The 14584-nt window shown below is 44.4% G+C and overlaps 1 protein-coding gene across 2 annotated transcripts in view; it reads right to left on the bottom strand.

Moving 5' to 3' along the window:
* Positions 1-2524: 2524 nt before the first annotated feature.
* The window catches only part of LOC111967420 (nuclear ubiquitous casein and cyclin-dependent kinase substrate 1), a 25087-nt gene continuing 13027 nt past the window's right edge, over positions 2525-14584 (bottom strand). The window contains exons 5-8 of one of the 2 annotated variants that reach the window (XM_023992419.2): positions 13087-13236; positions 12851-12997; positions 3015-3173; positions 2525-2858 (exon numbers count right to left, since the gene is read on the bottom strand). In XM_023992419.2, coding sequence (XP_023848187.1) covers positions 2578-2858; positions 3015-3173; positions 12851-12997; positions 13087-13236 — 737 coding nt within the window. In that variant the 3' untranslated portion in view covers positions 2525-2577. The remainder of the gene's footprint in view (positions 2859-3014; positions 3174-12850; positions 12998-13086; positions 13237-14584) is intronic. The other variant, XM_023992428.2, reaches the window with a different exon arrangement.

The raw sequence follows: 14584 nt of genomic DNA, 5'->3' as shown, positions 1-14584 counted from the left end.
TTAATAAGTCACCTTGTCTGAGAGATATTTACATGGTTATCAAAACATCGCCAGTGTAAGCCTAAACAAAACACAGCCCTTATTTTAAGTKTTTCTAAAATGTATGGTGGAAAAACAATTGGAACCATTTCCGTTTGACCGCTAGGTTTTATGGGTATTATGGCACCCTGTGGGGCTCTATTGCTGTCACTTATCCAGCCCTATCAGATCTGTGAAGGGCAGAATAGGGGAAATGCAGCTAGTGTTTATTGGTTGTAGAGGAGAGCAGAGGAGAGGTATAGAGCAAAACATAARCCGGCATCACTGTTGACTACATCAACATCCTGACTTCTTCTCTGTCTGAGGTGAATGAGCCGTGTGTGTGTGAGAGAGGGAAGGAGTAAGTATGAGCTGAGTGCAGGAGGAAGAGTGCGTGAGATGAGCGATAGAATGAGAGAARAGGAGAAGAGTGGAACAGAAAGGAGTTGCTGGGTCTGCTCTCCCAGTCTGCCTAAACCCAGCAGAAAAACATGGATAGGGTCGACTTTTCTTTTTAAAATCAAGATACATTTTATTTATTTTCTTAAAAAAACAAACATTACAAAAAATCTGAATAGAGAATTGAAACAAAGTAACAACAAAAAAATCATTTTAGGGGCTCTCAAAAAAACAACTCTCGATTCAATTAAAAAAGGCTTGTGGATGCCTGGCACAAAGGGTTGAACAATGAAAGGATGCTCTGGCCATGCGTCGCTGAGGGAAAGTTTGAACAAAAAAATCATTTTAGGGGCTCTCAAAAAAACAACTCTCGATTCAATTAAAAAAGGCTTGTGGATGCCTGGCACAAAGGGTTGAACAATGAAAGGATGCTCTGGCCATGCCAGGGTAGTGTGTGTGTTGGCATGGGTGTATGGTTTATGCTTGTGTCATGCCCAGCACAGAGACAGCCAAAATCTCAGAACCACAAACCAATGTTAGAGGGTCTAGGGTGAGGAAACACCAAACCCCCTGAGTGTGTGCTCCATCACAACCACACACTGGTAGTACCAGCACACAGCAAACAGACTCTTAGGGCTGATCTAGGACCTGCTTCCATGACCCCCTCTCTCAAGACATAATTAACCATTTACAGCTCAGAGCAATCTCTCTGTTTAAAGCACAATAACATACTACTACTCCAAAGTGATCTTCAACTCTGTTCCTTGTACTATGAATGTACTGTTATATTGAATATCATGTAAAAATGTGTTGGATGTCCGCTGACTGTTATTTGTCCAATGCCAATTATTCTGCCTATTTGCTTTATAATAAAATCAAAACAATTGATCTCAAAGCACGACTGAACAGTTACATATTCAATAACAAAACAAGCTTTGTGTATGTGTTATAGTGAAGGTCTTTGACACGGGGCCAGAGCTTAACTTCGGAGTTGGTGGAAATACAACAGCATTAATTCAACCAAGTTAACATTTAAAATAACCGTAAAACCTTCCTTAAAACGTATTGTGTTTGAGTGTTTAAAAAGCACTTTGTCAGTGTCGGTACAGCGGTATGGGGTGAGTGGGCACAGGACCTAAGGGAAAACAATCTAACACGCTTACATATACTCCCTCCGAGTCTCCAGTGTGGCCTTCTCTGATTCAGTCAGCATTGGGCTGTAACTAAACCAATGGGTATTGTGGCACAGTGAATAAAAAAAAAAAACAGTGCTTTGATTGGACAACAGCAGTCCACTGTTAAGGGAACAGGGTAGAATTTAGTACACAGCCCTGGTTTGGACAACAGCAGTCCACTGAGAAACCAGGATAGAGATGGAAACCCTAACCCAGACAGGCTGAACAAACCCAGGGCTCAGTAATCACTGATCTAACACTACTGGATAGGTCAAGCAAGGGTTATACTACATAGCTTTCACCTATCCAGTCATGTCAGACCAGAGATTACATGGGGAGGAGGGGAATGGAGAACTCAGCAGATAAAGAAGATGGCTAGAATATATATATATTTTTTTTAATAGAAGGCTCACTTACACACACATCAGCCTGCAGAAAGAAAACGAGTGACTCCACACTTCAATTGACTGTTGAGGACAGATGTCCACTAGCACGGAGCTCTCAGAAAGGCAAACTAACAAAACCTAAAGAACCGTTTTCTGAGCTTCACACAGACTTGTGTAGGAAAGACTAATGCAGTCACTGCGGAGAGGGAGATGAAAAAGAGAAGAGGTGTGCCAGTAGAGGTGTGGCTGAGCAGAGGGGACAGTGATGGAGGAATGGGACATGTTCAGAGAGATGGAGTAAAATCTCACTTGTTCTTTCCTTCCATCCCTCACAGCCATATGGTATGCATGTTCTTATGCACACAGATACGATGTCCTCAGTCAGTCAGTCATTACGGGAAGCCAGACACTAAACAACAAACACTAAACAACAAATCCGCACGAGGTTCAAACCATTGAGCCAGGCCACCAATGAAACCAAAATAAACTCTAAACCAAGAGAAACAAAAACTTGAGAAGGTAAAGAGAGAGGGAAGGGGAGGGGGGGGAGAGAGAGAGAGAGAGAGAGAGAGAGAGAGAGAGGTGGGACTTCTGTGGGTCTAGTCTTCCCCAGAGGGCACATCCTCTTCCGATCCGTCCTCCTCTTCCTCCTCCTCCTCCTCCTCATCTTCCTTTTCCTTCTTCTCCTTCCCGGGTGCCTCCTTCGTTTTCTTGGGACTGGGGGAGGAGTCTTTCTTCACCACCACCTCCTCCTCCTCCTCCTCTTCCTCCAGAGGGCTCTCTGGCTCCTCCTCTTCCTCCTCTTTGGGCGAGCTCTTCTCCAGGGCCTTGGCAGCACTGGGGCGACCTTTACCCTTTCCTTTCATTGGGCTGGGGGTCACTGGGGGAGGAGAGGCACACACAAAGTTATGGATACACATTCATTCAATGAAGTTGAGGCTGGGAAGATACTTACATTATCTGAAAAAAGCATTTAACAACCGATGCTTGCAGTTCTGAAGAAAATGGGTGATTGATTCATGGTGAGCGGTCCTACCAGTGGCCTTTAGTCGTGGTTTGGGGGATTTCTTTTCCTTCCTTTCTGGCCGGCTCCGTTTGATCACCTTCTTGCTGCTCCTCTTGTTCTTGGAGCGGCCATAGTCACTATCATCATCATCCTCAACCATGAAGTCTTCATCACTGCCCGACTCATCAGCTAGAGAGAGGAGGACGAGGTGGTGATTATTGGTAATTTCACCTGACAAATACACTACATGGCCAAAAGTATGTGGTCACCTGCTCGTCAAACATCTCATTCCAGAATCATGGGCATTAATATGTAGTTGGTCCCCCCTTTGCTGCTGTAACAGCCACCAGTCTTCTGGGAGGCTTTGCACTAGATGTTTGAACATTGCTGCGGGGACTTGCTTCCATTCAGTCAAAAGAGCATTAGTGAGGTCGGGCACTGACGTTGGGCGATTAGGCCTGGCTCGCTGTTGAAGTCAGGGCTCTGTGCAGGCTAGTCAAGTTCTTCCACACCGAACTTGACAAACCATTTCTGTATGGACCTTCCTTTGTGCACAGGGGGCATTGTCATGCTGAAACAGGAAAGGGCCTTCCCCAAACTGTTGCCACAAAGTTGAAAGCACTGAATCATCTAGAATGTCATTGAACACTATAGCGTTAAGATTCCCCTTCACTGGTACCAAGGGGCATGAACCATGAAAAACAGCCGCAGACCATTATTCTTCCTCCAGCAAACTTTACYGTTGGCACTATGCATTCAGCCAGGTAGCATTCGCCTGGCATCCGCCAAACCCAGATTGTGAAGCGTGATTCATCACTCCAGAGAATGCGTTTCCACTGCGGCGAGCTTTACACCACTCCAGCCGGCGCTTGGCATTGCGCATGGTGATCTTAGACTTGTGTGCGGCTGCTCGGCCATGGAAACCCATTTCTTGAAGCTCCCGACGAACAGTTCTTTGGAACTCAGTAGTGAGTGTTGAAACCGAGGACAGACCGTTCTTACACGCTACAGCACTCGGCAATCCCGTTCTGTGAGCTTGTGTGGACTATCAATTTGCGGCTGAGCAGTTGATGCTCCCAGACGTTTCCACTTCCCAATAACTGCACTTACAGTTGACCRGGGCAGCTCTAGCAGAGCAGAAATTTTACAAACTGACTTGTTGCAAAGGTGGCATCCTATGACGGTGCAACGTTGAAAGTCACTGAGCTCTTCAGAATGGGCCATTCTACTGCAAATGTTTGTCTATGAAGATTGCATGATTTTGACAATATTGCAACATTATTTTTGCTCGAGTTTGCAGTTTATATGCACACACACTACCGTTCAAAAGYTAGAGGTCACTTGGATATTTCATTGTTTTTGAAAAGCACATTTTTTGTCCATTAAAATATAAAATTGATCAGAAATACAGTGTAGACATTGTTAATGTAGCTGGAAACGGCAKATTTTTTTATAGAATATCTACATAGGCGTACAGAGGCCCATTACCAGCAACCATCACTCCTGTGTTCCAATGGCACATTGYGTTAGCTAATCWAAGTATATCATTAGAAAACACTTTTGCAATTATGTTAGCATAGCTAAAAACTGTTATCCTGATTAAAGAAGCAAGAAAACTGACCTTCTTTAGACTAGTTGAGTATCTGTAGCATCAGCATTTGTGGGTTTGATTACAGGCTCAAAATGGACAGAAACAAAGGACWTTCTTCTGAAACTCGTCAGTCTATTCTTATTCTGAGAAATGAAGGCTATTCCATGCGAGAAATTACCAAGAAACTGAAGATCTCGTACCACGCTATGTACTACTCCCTTCACAGAACAGCGCAAACTGTCTCTAACCAGAATAGGAGTGGGAGGCCCCGGTGCACAACTGAGCAAGAGGAAAGTACATTAGAGTGTCTAGTTTGAGATAGTCCTCAACTGGCAGCTTCATTAAATAGTACCCGCAAAACACCAGTCTCAACGTCAACAGCGAAGTGGCGACTCCAGGATGCTGGCCTTCTAGGCAGAGTTGCAAAGAAAAAGCCATATCACAGACTGGCCAATAAAGTAAAACATTTAAACGTGTTACCCCTTGCAAGGCTGCCGGCCCAGACGGCATCCCTAGCCGCGTCCTCAGAGCATGCGCAGACCAGCTGGCTGGTGTGTTTACGGACATATTCAATCAATTCCTATCCCAGTGTGCTGTTCCCACATGCTTCAAGAGGGCCACCATTGTTCCTGTTCCCAAGAAAGCTAAGGTAACTGAGCTAAATGACTACCGCCCCGTAGCACTCACTTCTGTCACCATGAAGTGCTTTGAGAGACTAATCAAGCACCATATCACCTCCACCCTACCTGACACCCTAGACCCACTCCAATTTGCTTACCGCCCCAATAGGTCSACAGGCGACGCAATTGCAATTACACTGCCCTAACCCATTTGGACAAGAGGAATACCTATGTAAGAATGCTGTTCATCGATTACAGCTCAGCATTTAACCCAATAGTACCCTCCAAACTCGTCATTAAGCTCGAGACCCTGGGTTTCGACCCCACCCTGTGCAACTGGGTCCTGGACATTCTGACGGGCCACCCCCAGGTGGTGGGGGTAGGAAACAACATCTCCACCCCGCTGATCCTCAACACTGGGGACTCACAAGGGTGCGTTCTCAGCCCTCTCCTGTACTCCCTGTTCACCCATGACTGCGTAGCCATGCACGTCTCCAACTCAATCATCAAGTTTGCAGATGACACTACAGTGGTAGGCTTGATTACCAACAACAACGAGGCAGCCTACGGGGAGGAGGTGAGGGCCCTCGGAGTGTGGTGTCAGGAATTCAGGAAACAGCAGAGGGAGCACCCCCCTATCCACATCGACARGACAGTAGAGGAGAAGGTGGAAAATTACCTCAAGAGGTTGAAGAAATTTGGCTTGTCACCTAAAACTTTTACAGATGCACAACCGAGAGCATCCTGTCGGGCTGTATCACCGCCTGGTACGGCAACTGCGCCGCCCACAACTGTAAGGCTCTCCAGAGGGTAGTGAGGTCTGCACAACGCATCACCGGGGGCAAACTATCTGCTCTCCAGGACACCTACACCACCCAATGTTACAGGAAGGCCAAAAAGATCATCAAGGACAACAATCACCCGAGCCACTGCCTGTTCACCCCGCTATCATCCAGAAGGCGAGGCCAGTACAGGTGCATCAAAGCTGGGACCGATAGACTGAAAAACAGCTTCTATCTCAATGCCATCAGACTGTTAAACAGTCATCACTAACATGGAGTGGCTGCTGCCAACATACTGACTCAACTCCAGCCACTTTAATAATTAGAAACTGGATGTAATAAATGTATCACTAGTCACTTTAAACAATGCCACTTTATATAATGCTTACATACCCTACATTACTCATCTCATATGTATATACTGTACTCTATACCATCTGCTGCATCTTGCCTATGCCATTCGGCCATCGCCCATCCATATATTTATATGTACATATTCTTATTCATTCCTTTATACTTGTGTGTATACGGTAGTTGTTGTGAAATTGTTAAGATTCCTTGTTAGATATTACTGCACGGTCAGAACTAGAAGCACAAGCATTTCACTACACTCGCATTAACATCTGCTAACCATGTGTATGTGACCAACAAAATTTGATTTGAAAAAGAAAAGATTAAGACGGGCAAAAAACAGATACTGGACAGAGGAACTCTGCCTAGAACGCCAGCATCCCGGAGTCGTCTCTTTACTGTTGACGTTGAGACTGGTGTTTTGCGGGGTACTATTTAATGAAGCTGCCAGTTGAGGACTTCTGCCAGTTGAGGCGTCTGTATCTCAAACTAGACACTCTAATGTACTTGTCCTCTTGCTCAGTTGTGCACCGGGGCCTCCCACTCCTTCTATTCTGGTTAGAGACAGTTTGCACTGTTCTGTGAAGGGAGTTGTACACAGTGTGGTACGAGATCTTCAGTGTCTTGGCAATTTCTCGCATGGAATAGCGTTCATTACTCAGAACAAGAATAGACTGACGAGTTTCAGAAGAAAGTCCTTTGTTTCTGGMCATTTTGATCCTGTAATCGAACCCACAAACGCTGATGCCCCAGATACTCAACTAGTCTAAAGWAGGCCAGTTTTCTTGCTTCTTTAATAAGGACAACAGTTTTCAGCTATGCTAACATAAAATGGTTCTAATGATTAAYTAGCCTTTTAAAATGATAAACTTGGATTAGCTAGCACAACGTGCCATTGGAACACWGGAGTGATGGTTGCTGATAAAATGGGCCTCTGTATGCCTATGTAGATATTGCATAAAACATTTTTTGAAAGAAATCTGCCGTTTCCAGCTACAATAGTCATTTACAACATKAAATGTCTACAATGTATTTCTGATCAATTTGATGTTATTCTAAAATGAAAAAGTGCTTTTCTTTCAAAAACAAGGACATTTCTAAGTGACCCCAAACTTTTGAACGGTAGTGTGTGTGTGTATAAAGATTTTTTTGTTGTTGTGATAATCACAATACATTTTGTGATAATATCGTGATAATACCGTATCTTGAGGTCCCTGGCAATTCCAAGATGTACTCTTAAGGAGCCTAATGTTACCGATACTCCTTAAGGTTCAAGGACCTTGTTATTTTCAGCGGTAGACGGGCACTGGCAGGCAAAACAGACAAATACATCTAAACGCGAATCTATTCTCAATTGCAATACGGTTCTAGAACCATAAATCCCTTTAATTTCATATCACATCAAAATAATTTCACAAATGCAAAATACACACTTAAGACCAGCCTTATCACATTTGCAGCCAACAGTATTTTTCTGTTAGACACAGGTATTCGGTATGGAACGCCGTTTGGGTCTTTGCGTGTCAAAAAAGTTACACGTCAAATAACACAATYCTATTATAGAATGTTGTGTGTGCTGAATTTTCACGTGCAAGGCAAGCGCCAACACTATCAGTAGCACTGTCAAAGCTGTACAAACAAGCACACACCGGCCACGAACGATGTGTTTACAATACCGCGCTTGTAATAAGGACTGATTTAATCGCCCGCAACTTCTGGGGTAGCTAGCTAGCAATGACCAGTAGAAACTGCAGTCATTTTCATTATTCTTAACAATGATTTAGGAATCCTTGTAAGTAAGTATTAGCTAGGTAGCCACTTGTTGTTCGCCTATTGAAATTGTACTTCAGTTCATGAAAACAAAATAGCTAGTCAGCTACTTAACCCGGGTTGCCCAAAGCTGACGTTATAAGCAGCCAGCTAGCTTCACCTGGCTAGTGAGGCTCAACCGGACCGGGATGTGTTGCGAAGCTAGCCACAATAAAGATTAGGCACAATAGTGGAATTTGCGGATTGCCTTCAAAATAAAAGTACCTCTTTGAAAGTGATGGTTACAATTGGTGGAATCATGCCATATTTATACTAGATCATGTTAAACAAGGTTGGAATGTGAAGCAATGAAATGGGGTATCAGTCTACTCGGTGACACCCACAGAACACAACTTAAGAGTTTACGCAAATATTAGCGTTGTAGCTCTWATCGCAGGACTGACTGTGTGAAATGACCTACCCAGTCAGCCTATTGTGTGCATGGACATTCATATTGCACTGTACAGCTTTACCTAAGGACTGGGGATCAATGAAATGGGAAATGAGCTCACTCAATACCAAAGAGATTTTTCCCCAACATTCTCAGAGTTATCAGACTCCAAAAYATCCATGCAGTATTGTTTCTCATCGGGAATAGTGTTCAATACACATTGGTTGACAATAAATGTGGCTCAATTCACAGTTGTTTCAGAGTCCCGCAATCACATGCTGACGAGACCGGACACGTCGCATGCGCGAGCGGCGCAAAATGAATGTAGAAATCCATGTTATTCAATTATTGCACCCACACTGCTCGCGAGCGTCTGCGATGCCAAGGGCTAAAATAGAAGTCTTTCCTAGGGGGCTGCTCCCTCTGCTGTTTCCTGAAGTCCACGATCATCTCCTTTGTTTTGTTGACATTGAGTGCGAGGTTATTTTCCTGACACCACACTCCGAGGGCCCTCACCTCCTCCCGGTAGGCCATCTTGTCATTGTTGGTAATCAAGCCTACCACTGTAGTGTCGTCTGTAAACTTGATGATTGAGTTGGAGGCGTGCATGACCACGCAGTCATGGGTGAACAGGGAGTACAGGAGAGGGCTGAGAATGCACCCTTGTGGGGCCCCAATGTTGAGGATCAGCGGGGTGGAGATGTTACCTACCCTCCACCTGGGGGAGGCCCGYCAGGAAGTCCAGGACCCAGTTGCACAGGGCGGGCAGGGTCTCGAGCTTAATGACGAGTTTGGAGGGTACTATGGTGTTAAATGCTGACCTGTAGTCGATGAACAGCATTCTTACATAGGTATTCCTCTTGTCCAGATGGGTTAGGGCAGTGTGCAGTTGGAGTGGGTATAGGCAAATTGGAGTGGGTCTAGGGTGTCTGGTAGGGTGGAGGCGATATGGTGCTTGACTAGTCTCTCAAAGCACTTCATGGTGACGGAAGTGAGTGCTACGGGGCGGTAGTCATTTAGYTCAGTTACCTTTGCTTTCTTGGGAACAGGAACAATGGTKGCCCTCTTGAAGCATGTGGGAACAGCAGACTGGGATAAGGWTTGATTGAATATGTCAATATGTCCATAAACACACCAGCCAGCGCATGCTCTGAGGACGTGGCCGGGGATGCCGTCTGGGCCTGCAGCCTTGCGAGGGTTAACACGTTTAAATGTTTTACATCACGTTGGCTGCAGTGAAGGAGAGCCCGCAGGCTTTGGTAGCGGGCCGTGTCAGTGGCACTGTATTGTCCTCAAAGCGAGCAAAGAAGTTGTTTAGTTTGTCTGGGAGCAAGACATCGTGGTCCGCGACGGGGCTGGTTTTTGTTTTGTAGTCCGTGATTGACTGTAGACCCTGCCACATACCCCTCGTGTCTGAGCTGTTGAAATGCGACTCCACTTTGTCTCTATACTGACGCTTAGCTTGTTTGATTGCCTTGCGGAGGGAATAGCTACACTGATTTCGGTCATGTTTCTGATCACCTTGCCCTGATTAAAAGCAGTGGTTCGCGCTTTCAGTTTTGTGCGAATGCTGCCATCAATCCACGGTTTCTGGTTGGGGAATGTTTTAATAGACGCTGTGGGTACAACATCACTGATGCACTTGCTAAAAAACTCGCTCACCGAATCAGCGTGTTCATCAATGTTGTTGTTCGACGCTATGCGGAACATATCCCAGTCCACGTGATTGAAGCAATCTTGAAGCGTGGAATCCGATTGGTCGGACCAGCGATGAACAGACCTGAGCATGGGTGCTTCCTGTTTTAGTTTCTGTCTATAGGCTGGGAGCAACAAAATGGAGTCGTGGTCAGCTTTTCCGAAAGTAGGGCGGGGCTGTGCTTCATATGCGTYGCAGAATTTAGAATAACAATGATCCAGGGTTTTGCCAGCCCGGGTCGCGCAATCGATATGCTGGTAAAATTTAGGGAGCCTTGTTTTCAGATTAGCCTTGTTAAAATCCCCAGCTACAATAAATGCAGCCTCAGGATATGTGGTTTCCAGTTTACATAGTCAAATTAAGTTCTTTCAGGGCCGTTGATGATTCTGCTTGAGGGAGAATATATATGACTGTGATTATGATCGAAGAGAATTCTCTTGGTAGATAATGAGGTCGGCATTTGACTGTAAGGTATTCTAAGTCAGGTGAACAAAAGGACTTTAGTTCCTGTATGTTATGATCACACCACGTCTCGTTAATCATAAGGCATACACCCCCACCCTTCTTCTCACTAGAGAGATGCTTGTTTCTGTTGGCGCGATGCGTGAAGAAACAAGGTGGCTGTACCGCTTCCGATAGCGTGTCTCGAGTGAGCCATGTTTCCGTGAAACAAAGAACGTTACAGTCTCTAATGTCTCTCTGGAAGGCAACCCTCGCTCGGATTTCGTCTACCTTGTTGTCAAGAGACTGGACATTGGCAAGTAGTAGGCTAGGGAGTAGAGCGCGATGTGCCCGTCTGCGGAGCCTGACCAGAAGACCGCTCCGTCTGCCCCTTCTGCGGAGCCGTTGTTTTGGGTCGCCGGCTGGGATCCAATCCATTGTCCTGGGTGATGGACCAAACAGAGGATCCGCTTCGGGAAAGTCGTATTCCTGGTCGTAATGTTGGTGAGTTGACGTCGCTCTTATATCCAATAGTTCCTCCCGACTGTATGTAATAAAACCTAAGATTTCCTGGGGTAACAATGTAAGAAATAACACATAAAAAAACTAAATACTGCATAGTTTCCTAGGAACGTGAAGCGAGGTGGCCATCTCTGTCGGCGCTGACAACTTAACAAATTGTCTTTTGTTGGTTTTATATAACATTCCAACCTCATGGCATAATTGTACTGTTTATTTGCATCACTGTCAATGGCATAATTTCTTTTTGTAGGCTAACCGCAAAGTCGACTATTGTGGCTAATCCTTATTGTGGCTAGCTTCACATATATGGGTCCCGACCACCATTAATCAAATCAAAAACCATCTTATAAATGAAGGTCATTTTAGATGACGACACCAAGTTATAGTTAGCTAGCTAMCTATAGCTACTGATACAGATTGCCGTTTTGCTATGTTTTTGGGGAAGAACATTGTTTGCATCCATCAGCTAGCTAGCTTTTTTTATGACCAGCACTGTACGCGTGCGAGACAACTTTACCAGCATCATAGAATACGTATCGATGAGACAWATGAAATACGAGTGATAGTGTAATCAATGTGTAATAACCACGTAAAAAATGTGAACACGTTAAATTATTATGTGACGTGCAGTCATATTCAGGTCCTGATTGGYCMAAAMWTTTATTTGACACATCAAATAGTGTTATTTGACGTGTATCCTTTTTGACATGCAAAGACCCAAACGGCGTTCCATAATTCGGATCATGCTAGATAGCTAAATAGCACAGGTGGTCTGTCTTAATTAAACAAGCGCTGGAACATGGAGATATGGCCTGTGGGAACACTAACCCTATCAAAGGTGTCTCCATTAACCTTTTTTATGATTTACGCTATATGAAAGATAAAGGTCCTTATGCTTCCAAAACCGTGCGTCAAGCGTTGCGTGTTAATGTTCAAACCGAACATCGGGGCTCTTTACAAAACTCCCCCCATACAGAAGACACCTTCGTRGTGCTGGGCGGTATACTGTATTCTACATTATAACGGTAATGATGCACAAACCTGTTTGGGTTTTTAGTTTACCTTCTACAGCGGGATTTGAATGTTTGGTTTGTTACATGGAATACGCTGTGTGTACCTCCACTTTTATAGTTTACTTCGCTAATTGAGTCATCTCTCCAAATGCCACTTTCCACACAGACTTAGCCCCGCCCCGTCACTCAAGGAACACATTTGTTATTCCTCTACCCCAAGACACTGGCGTTCAGTCTGCATGGTCATTACAGCACATATAACAATGTTGATGACAATGACATTTTCRCTTTGCTTCTTAATATAAATCCACTAGCTTACTACAATTACCTTATTCGTTTGTGTTTCTTACAACTGCAAACAGCTAGTTTGTCTTTTCTTGAAGTTGAATTGAACAGTAWAAAACAATCAGAATCAAGAAAGACCCATTTAAATCACTCAGAATGTATGTGTTGCCACCCTAGGGTCACGCACTAAGCAAATTTTATACAGCCAATTATTTTAATTTTTTTAATACCGTGATATTATATTTTGGCCATATTGCCCAGGCCTATGCCTTCAATTCAAAGACTTATTTGTAATGTAATGGAACAGAGTCATGATCAAGGGCTAGGTCCGGGTAGGCCCGTTTTGTTTTGAGTGGTTGACTTACGGTCTGCGAAGGCCTCCTCCTTGTCTTCGCGTTCCTCGTCCTCACTGCCTCCGTCTCCCAGCAAGATCTCTCTCTGTTTAGACACAGCCTTGGTGGCAGCCTGGCGCACCGTACGCACCTTACGACTCACCTCCTCATCACTGTCATCTAACACACAGAAATGTGTAGCCAGGTTATAAACACACAGTCATATTATAACTGGCGTACACACAGACACCTCAGTGTATGAGTCTTACCTGCGGGTCGTTTTCTCTTGGGTGTCCTCTTAGTGGGCTTTGCCACCTTGGCTGTCTTTCCCTTTTTGCCTTGTTTAGCTTCGTAGTCGCTCCCTCCATCCTCGTCATCTTCCTCTCCAAAGTCATTGTCTTCATCACTGCCAAAGTCATCTGCAACCAAACAGAAAAACATTACCAGTAGCCCGGTCACACAACTCCTGGCCACTAGCCTGGGCCCCTTCCCATAGCCCTAGTCCCCTTCCGTCCTTGATAGTGTTTTCCATTAGCGCCGGCTAAATCACAGACAAATTTCTACTTTGACTTCATATTAATTAGGCTACTTTCCATTTTAAAAGTTTCAAGTCACTAGTCTGTCGAGCACTCTCCCGCTAGAATGAACGATATGCATCTTCTAGTGATCTATTCATTAGGCGCCTGTCAGTCACAAAGCGAGCGATATGAGGGAAACTCAGTCTGCCGTCTGTCCCGCCTCCGGTACAATTTGAGTGCGCTGTGGTTGGATGCAGTCAAATGCATCCAAGGAGGGAGAGCATGATGCTTGTAAATTTGCACATCCTATGTAATGTAAGTGGTAATGATGAGTCAGCTTACTTAGCCCAATTATTAATCAAATATTTGCAGCATTTTGCCTAAAATGGACTACATCAAGATCTGGGATTCCCAGGCAGACCCATATATTTGTATTTTATCAGAAACATGGTTAACTGAAAAAAAAAAAGTGGATTCTGAGGTTACTATTGATGGTCTTAGAGTACTCGTGCTGATAGAACGGGCAACGGTGATGGTGTTGCCATCTATACAAAAAGTCACCTTCCTGTGTCTCTTAACTTCTTATGGCTGCAGGGGCAGTATTGAGTAGCTTGGATGAAAGGTGCACAGAGGTGCCCAGAGGAAACGGCCTGCTCCTCAGTCATAGTTGCTAATATTTTCATATTATTATTAGTATTGGATAGAAAACACTCGGAAGTTTCTAAAACTGTTTRWATTATGTCTGTGAGTATAACAGAACTCATATGGAAGGAAAAAACCTGAGAAGTTCCACTTCCTGTTTGGATTTCTTCTGAGGGTGCTAGATTTAACCAAGCTCTCATTGAAATTACAGCGAGATATTGATGAGTTTTCACTTCCCAAGGCTTCCACTAGATGTCAACAGTCAATAGAACTTTGTCTGATGACTAATGTGAAGGGGGGCCGAAGGAGACARGAATTAGTCACCACTGCCACGAGCTGACCATGCTTTGACCACGCGCGTTCACGTGATAGGCAGCTCCGTTCCATCGCTCAACTGAAGTCAATCTAATTCTCCAGTTGGAACGTTATTCAAGATGTATGTTAACAACATTCCTTGTCTAGCTAAGATTATTGAATCCTTGGTGAATGTGAAACTTCGTTCTTTAAAAAAAATATAGATATTTTTATATCTGTGAACTGTATTTTGAATGTACATTAAATCAGGGTTTAGACCAGGGCACAGTACTATTACTGTAACCACATCTGT

This window comes from Salvelinus sp. IW2-2015, linkage group LG1, assembly GCF_002910315.2.
Source record: "Salvelinus sp. IW2-2015 linkage group LG1, ASM291031v2, whole genome shotgun sequence".
NCBI classification, from domain to species: Eukaryota; Metazoa; Chordata; class Actinopteri; order Salmoniformes; family Salmonidae; genus Salvelinus; species Salvelinus sp. IW2-2015.
Note: the sequence above shows the minus strand (reverse complement) of the source record. Positions and strands in the feature narration are given on the sequence as shown.